Source organism: Stigmatopora nigra, chromosome 5 (assembly GCF_051989575.1).
Source record: "Stigmatopora nigra isolate UIUO_SnigA chromosome 5, RoL_Snig_1.1, whole genome shotgun sequence".
NCBI lineage: Eukaryota > Metazoa > Chordata > Actinopteri > Syngnathiformes > Syngnathidae > Stigmatopora > Stigmatopora nigra.
This window is the reverse complement of record NC_135512.1, coordinates 16,956,964-16,964,570: the sequence shown is the minus strand read 5'-3', so window position 1 is coordinate 16,964,570 and position 7,607 is coordinate 16,956,964. Positions and strand designations below refer to the sequence as shown.

At 42.2% G+C, this 7,607-nt stretch overlaps 1 protein-coding gene across 19 annotated transcripts in view; it reads right to left on the bottom strand.

The window, feature by feature from the left end:
• The window catches only part of nek1 (NIMA-related kinase 1), a 95,383-nt gene that overhangs the window by 10,715 nt on the left and 77,061 nt on the right, over positions 1 to 7,607 (bottom strand). For all 19 annotated transcript variants that reach the window (XR_013326241.1, XR_013326242.1, XM_077716410.1 and 16 more), the window contains 3 exons: positions 1,705 to 1,835; positions 458 to 792; positions 216 to 349 (listed from right to left, as the gene is read on the bottom strand). Coding sequence is in view for 17 of the 19 variants with exons in the window: in XM_077716410.1 (XP_077572536.1) it covers positions 216 to 349; positions 458 to 792; positions 1,705 to 1,835 (600 nt within the window). In the remaining 2 variants the exon portion in view is untranslated. The remainder of the gene's footprint in view (positions 1 to 215; positions 350 to 457; positions 793 to 1,704; positions 1,836 to 7,607) is intronic.

The window sequence follows — 7,607 nt, the reverse complement described above, 5'->3', positions numbered from 1 at the left end:
TTAATGATGTTGCTTTGAAGCCAATTTTCTTCTCCTCATCCTGCTTACCCTCGACTGGGTCAAAATCCATTCACGAACGCGCCACGACAATGTGGCGCAATCATAACACTTATCCCTGCAACTTATTATATTTATACCCAAGAAAATACCACATAATTAACAACTGACAAGTAAATGCAGCCTGAATGGGTGATATTGATGTCTAAAATACACACCTTTATTTTATTGTAGGCCTCAATGAACTTCTCAAAGCCAATCTGTTGCTCCAAATTAAAACGATCCTCCTCCAAGCGACTGTAAATGCTATCATAAAGCTCAGTTTCTCCCTCTTGGTTCTCCTCGCTGTTATCTATAGGTGAAAAGATTCACAAATTGGAAAAAAAGTCCTAACCAAGATAGAAACCTTATTCATGGATTTTAATGCACGTCTATTCTCAATAAAATTGTGATAAGTTACCTGATTGCCATTCTTCATGAAGCCGGTTTTCATTAGTGTGGTTTTCTTCTCCCATGCCATTGGTGAGCAATTCTACTGTTTCTTCATCAACATTTGAGCATTCCTCACTGTCATTATATTTGTCAGCATTATCACTAACTAGAGCGATCTGATTGTTGTCTTGCTCAAGTTTCACTATGATCTGGTTAAAGAAGTCATTGTCTTTGCCAACTGTTGCATTTCCATTTAAGTCTCCTTTTCCATCATGTCGTAGGTTGTCCGTTAACTCACTTTCTTCATGCAGCAGTCGCTCCATGGATGCTCTGATGTCCTGCAGGCCGTCATCATCATAAACACTAAGGAGCATGTCAGAGTTCAACTATTAGACCACTTTGCTCTTGTTAACTCCTTCAATGTTTAAGATGAGTAAACTTATCAGTTAGAATCAAACTATTCATTGTAGAGATGTACATCCACCAGCAGAAGACAGTAACACCATTAATTGATGAACACCCTGTACTGTTTAAAAGCTAAACCTTTTGAAGAAAGAATGGAAGTGTAATTCACTACATACACATGTCTATCTACATACACAGTAATTTGAATTTACCTTGTTGCTACAATATGGAGCCGGACGTGACTCAAATAAATGTATAAGCTGTAATGAGGTTGTATGTAAACGTGGTAGAGTGCCTTGAATCTATTCAGCCCTTTCGCCACATTTCAGTCTTAAAGCATAAAGATATACATTTTATTTCTTTGTCAAGAATCAAAGACAGGTGGGACACAATCGTGAAGTGGAATGAAATTTAATGGATATTTTAAACTTTTTTTTAACACATAAAAACCTGAAAAGTGGGGCATGCAATATTATTCTGTTGTATTCTGTTGCATTAATACTTTGTAGCGCCCTTTATGCTGGAATTAGAGCTGCAAGTCGCTTGGGCTATGTGGCTATCAGTTTTGGGCATCGAGAGTGAAACACTTGCCCAGAGACAGCTTGGTTTGGAACCAGCACCCCCCGTGGCACTAATGACGACAAAGTGGTTCCTGAAAATTCGATACATTGAGATGGGGGTATTTACATAAATGAGAACACTCATTTTTGGAATCAGTAGCCTGGGAATTTGGGACTAATTTAATTACAAACTTGTGCCAAACAGTGAGGGGAAAAAAACCCCGCTCAAAAACGATAAAAATGCTGATTCATACACTGATTTTAATGGTGTGTGGCAACAGTAAGCGTTTCATTTATGAGGTTGACTTACTACTCTGTCTCTGATTGGTCCTCATTCTCCATGTCACCATCGAAAGAAATGTTATTTTCGGGAACAATGACGGAGTCCTGCTCAGAGCTGAATACCCGACTGAGATCTGGAAGGGAGCATGTCCTCAGCATCTGACAACGAAATGTAAATTATTAAAAAATTGAAAAGTTTAAGGATCTCACCTAACAGTAATCTTAAAACTGTCCAGTGAGTGGGTAAATAAACTAGAAAACTCCGTCTATGGGATATTCTGTGAGCAGGAAGCACGTCTAATACATAGGCGACACGGTGACAGAGTGCTTAATTCGCTTAATAGTTCTGATAGAGGTTTCAGAGAATTTCATATTATTGTATTACATTTTAACCCACAGGGTGACCCATGTTAAGTGCATAGAACAGGCTGGCCAAGTCCAGTCTTTGAGAACCCATATCCAGTTAGTTTTCCATGTCTCCCTGCACCAACACACCTGAATCAAATAATCGGGATCAATATGAAGCCTCTGGACAGCTTGCTGATGAGTTGATCATTTGATTCAGGTGTGGTAGAGGGTGATATGGATCAAATCAAGTCAAAAGCCTTTATTGTCATCACACACAGCTGCATATAACAAAATTGGCAGTGCTTTTTTTCAGTACAAGAACATAAATAAGTAATATAAAAATATAAAGAGGTTTTTCCCTGATTGTTTCAATCGATCGTGTCAGTATAGGGTGGGACTAGCTAGCGATACCGGGGCGTTAGGGATTTGCGGGTGTAGCCGCGCGTTGACGTGTTTAATGTTGCAGTTCCTGACAAAGCTGTTGGTCGCAAGCTGAAGTTCCAAATCGTCCATTTTGTTGGTGATGGGAGTTCTGTGCGGTTGTTTCCTTAGCTTAGCAGCCAGGCCTGCCAGCCGTTGGTACTTTTGCTTTCTTTCCCTCCGCCGTCTTCATCGTACTCTGAGTGAGCTAACTATCCGCAGAGATTCCAGTGGTCTCGAGATGTCCTCAGGGATATTGTAGGTTTGTTGGTAATATGTTGTGATGGATATATCAGACAGGCATTGTCGTCATCATTGACTTGACAAAAAGCCTAGTAGTCATCATACCCTCAGCTGCCTATGACGAAATTGTGTAGTGCTCCACAGGTCCGCCATCTCAGGCAATACCCCTTAACTGACATATTCAAACTTGTTAGCACTCCGCCACGATGGAAACATCGCCTCACCTCTTGAGCGCCATCAATCCGGCGACTGCAAGTTGCCTCACCGATGCTAACAAGAATAAAATGTATCACTTACCTCTCACTGTCTTCTTACTTACCCTCCCTCAGTTCGCCTGTAGAAGGCAGATCCACGCCAAAAATTGTGGGTAATGGATCGGGTGTTTGCCAAAAAGATACTAGGAAGCGGGGCTTGGAGTGGTTGTTGTCTTAGCTTAGCTGCAATGGCCGCCCGGCATCCGCTCCCCTGCCTCCTTTCTCTTCGCCGTCTACGGGGTACTTTGAGTGGGTTGGATATCCTCGGAGATCCCAGAGGTCTCCGGATGTTCTTGGGGATATCAAAGGTCAGTCCGTAGTAAGTTGTGAAATTGGGTGTCTTGCTTTTCAACGAACGAACTGGAGAGCAATGAGCCTCTGCGCCCGAGCGCGCCGCCATCTTGAACTCACTCACATATATCATATCTCCTAAAGAGAGTAATTAAATCCAGGCGAATGTAGAAAAAGTTTGCCTCACAGATGTTAGGAGGGGAGCGTTACAGCAAGTGTCACCTTACAACTTCCGAACGTCTCCTCGAATAGACGTTTTCGTCCCACTCTTATGGTCATGAATCAAAACAATTTACAGAGTTGTTGATCATTCCATCACGTATGAGTAAAAACAACATCTGGGACTACAATAACAATCAAAGTATTTTACCAATAACAAAAACAGGAGACTAGACCTAACAACATTTAGATTAGAGTAATTATACAACCTCCTTGACCTAAGAATCATATAATATAATCATAATCATATAATCGTTACATACAGAAAAACCCGAAGTGCACGGTTACATAACGATAACAATATTCTTGTTATTGGCCGAATAGCCCTGGCCTCGTCACCAAGGGCCCACCAAATCTCAAGGACCCAGATTGGGTGGATTGTTTGTATAACCATCCTGGAACAGGCTGTCTAGGTTAAAGATGACTTGGCGTGACCTCAACACTTTTGAAAAACAGAAAGAGAATGATTTAACAAAGTAATGAATTAATACAAAGAAAAGAAAGAGAATGATTTAATAAAGAAATGAATTAATATGACTATTATAATAATAAAACAGAATAAACCCAACAGATAGATAAGATTGAGAAAACAAAACACCAAACTTGAGAGCAAAGAACCACTGCACCCGTGTGCACCACCATCTTGGATCAGACCACCAAAACAGACTGGATTGGGGCTCTCGATGATCGGACTGGCATAGAGGAACCAACTTCACATGTGATACCGTAAAACCTCTATTTGAATGGCACCTTGGAGGAAGAATTGAAAAATGGAACGGCACTACGGGAAAAGTTTGATAAATAGAGCGGCATGCCGGTAAAATACAGGTTTTTCCTCAACCTGAGAAGGTTGTCAGATGGCAAGCGCCTTCTTCATACTGTTGTCACATTAGGGATGCCACCAAGAAGCAATAGAAGAAGCTCCATATTGATGTGGCCGTGATTCCAGGAGGCTGCACTAAATTTATACATGCCCCCGTGGTCTATTGGAATGCCCCATTTAAGGCCAAAGTCCGACAGTTCTACGAGAACTGGATATTGCACGGCGAGAAGAGCTACACCAAAATTCGGCAACATGCAAGCACCAACTGCTCTTGATTGTTTCAGGTCAGACGGCCTGATTCAGACTAATTTGCAACTTCTCCAACAAGCGGGAGCTTAACTCACTCAGACACTTGACGCTGATGCGTAAAGTGATGTGAATGATGAGGACAGCTACAACAGGGACGTGTCACTTGATTTTCACCAGTCAATCTGTAATTACTTACCACTAATCACCTTATATTTGTGCCTTTTGGTAAATAAATATGTTACCTAATTTCTTGTTTCATCCATAAAATTTACCGCATCTTCTCAAAATTCTGATTAGGAAAATATAGCGGAACACTAATTCAGGGGTCTAAAACTCGCCCCCCGGTTCGATAATTTGCGGCCCTCGTCTTAATATTAAAGATTAATGTTTGTGCGGCCTGCAAGATTGATATGAATGACACTTGTTGTGTTTGGAGCTGAATGAACCAATCACGATGAGGTATATGGCTCTGGAGGGCGGGACATTGGCCGGGCTGTCCAGTGCCTGGCTTACTCACTCATTCATTCCTCCAATCAGCTGGGTGGAGGAGAAGCCGTTGAGCCTATCACTCCGCTCGGCGTGCATAGTCCTCCGCTGCTCCCAGCATAGAACCGAATGAGGCGCTATGATACGTGATCCAGCCTGTGTCTGTCTGTAGCCATCTCCGCGAGTGAAACTGAAACTTAACAGTAAGTGCGTTAACATGACACTTGAGAAATTCGGAGAACTGCCGTAATCCAATAGGATCGGAGAGTGAAAGTGTGCATGCGCCACAGACCCGCGTGACTGAATGTTAAAGTTCAACCCGAGACTCATTCCAAGTGAAAACACATATTACAGAGCCCCAGAGATGTCTCTTTCAAAGCCTGCCGTGAAGATAAAGGTCGGTGATGAGCACAGACAGTTTACAAAAAAATGGGGAGTAAAATATTTCTGTTGAGCACAGGGGCACGTGTCTCATTTGCACTGAAAAAGTTGCGGTGCACAAGGAATACAATTTGAAACCTCATTGTATTACGAGACATGCTGAGGAGTACGAAAAATACCAGGGAGATGAGAGAGCCAACCAGGTTGGTTGCCAGTCTTAAAAACACGTCTTCCGAGGCAACAGAATTTCTTCAAGGCTACCAAAGACAGTAATGCAGCTGTCGAAGCTAGCTACGCCGTTTGTGAGTTGATTGCTATAGCAGGAAAGCCATTCACAGGTGAATTTATCAAAAAGTGCATATTACAGGCTGCACATAATGTCCGTCTAAAAAATAAAAGTCAGTTCAACCACATCAGCCTTTCTGCCATCACCTTGGCAGAGCGCATTTCTGACCTGTCAAGTGACATTTATGATCAACTGTTTGAGAAAACAAAATGTTTCAGTGTATATTCAGTGGCTCTTGATGAGACCAAAGACATCAAAGACACTACCCAGCTCGCAATATATGTCCGTGGTGTAGATGCCAATTTTGAAGTGATGGAGGAGTTGCTCAGTAGTTCCAATGCATGGCCAGACCACCGCTAAGGAAATATTTCACCAGCTGTGTGATGCCATAGAGAATGCCGGTTTGCCATGGAAGAGCTTTGTTGGAATAACAACTGATGGAGCCCCATCAATGACAGGGAGGAAGAATGGACTGGTAGCACTTGTTAAAAAAAAAAAACTGGAACAGGAGGGTGTGGAGGAGGCCATAGCTCTGCACTGCATTATCCATCAGCAGGCCCTTTGCAGCAGATGCTTGAAGTTTGGCAATGTGATGTCTGTCGTTGTGAAATACATCAACCAAATCAAATCCAGGGGCTTAAAGCACAGAAGGTGCTGTGCTTTTTTAAAGTAAATGGAGTCAGAATATGGGGATGTGCTCTACGTCACTGCGGTACCTTGGCTCAGCAGGGGAAACGTGTTGAAGAGGTTTTTTTAGTTGAGAGCAGAATTAAAAGACTTCATGGAGATAGACGGGGTTGCTGCTCTTGTGCTAAGTGATCCCAAATGGCTCATGGACTTAGCTTTTCTTGTTGATATCACACATGAGCTTAATGTACCGAACAAAAAGCTACAAAGCCAGGAGCAACTTCTCAGTGCTGCTTATGACAACGTGAGAGCATTCTGCACTGAACTTGTGTTATGGAAAGCCCAGCTCTCTCAGGCAAACCTTTGCCATTTCCCAGCATGCAAGGCTCTTGTGGATGCAGGCACACCATTCAGTGGCGAGAAGTGTCTTGATGCCATTTCGAAGCAACAGGAGGAATTTGGTCACAGATTTGCAGATTTCAAGACACACAAAGCCACATTTCAAATTTTTGCGGACCCCTTTTCCTTTGATGTGCAAGATGACCCGCCTGAGCTTCAAATGGAGCTCATTGACCTGCAGGGCAACTTTGCACTCAAAGCCAAGTTCAGGGAGGCGAGTGGAGAAGCAGACAAGCTTAGGCATTTTTTTTAGAGAGTTGACCCCAAGCTTCCCTGAACTTTCCCGAATGTTCAAGCAGACCATGTGCCTTTTTGGGAGCACATAATTGTGTGAGAAGCTCTTCCCCACCTTGAACTTCAATAAGTCCAAGTACAAGTCCAGACTTATTGATGAGCATCTTCAAGCTCTACTGAGGGTCTCCACTGCTTCTTCCCTCAAGCCAAATGTGACTCAGCAATGTGAGAAGAAGCGCTGCCAGGTCTCTAGCAGCAAGAAGTAGGCAAGAGAAGCCGTTTTCCGAAAATTTCATGGTTAATGTTCCATTCAAGTTCAGAAAGTTAAATTTTAAAGAGCTGTTAATACAGACATTTGAAACGGAATAAAAATAATTAGTTTTCTCTACTTAGCCAGCCAGTGTACATCTACTGTATGCTCATAATTATTATTTTATTTTTTTATTACTGATTGATTTATTTTTTATTCATCTTTAAGTTAATTCATTCATTATTTTTTGTTTAAAAATAAAGATATTTGACAATGTTTTATCAGTGCTTTTCTTGTGTAAATCCTAATGCAGCCCAGTCTCACCCAGACTCTGCCTCCAGTGGCCCCCAGGTAAATTGAGTTTGAGACCCATCCTCTAATTGAAAAGCACTACGGGGGAAAGTTTGAAAAATAGAACGGC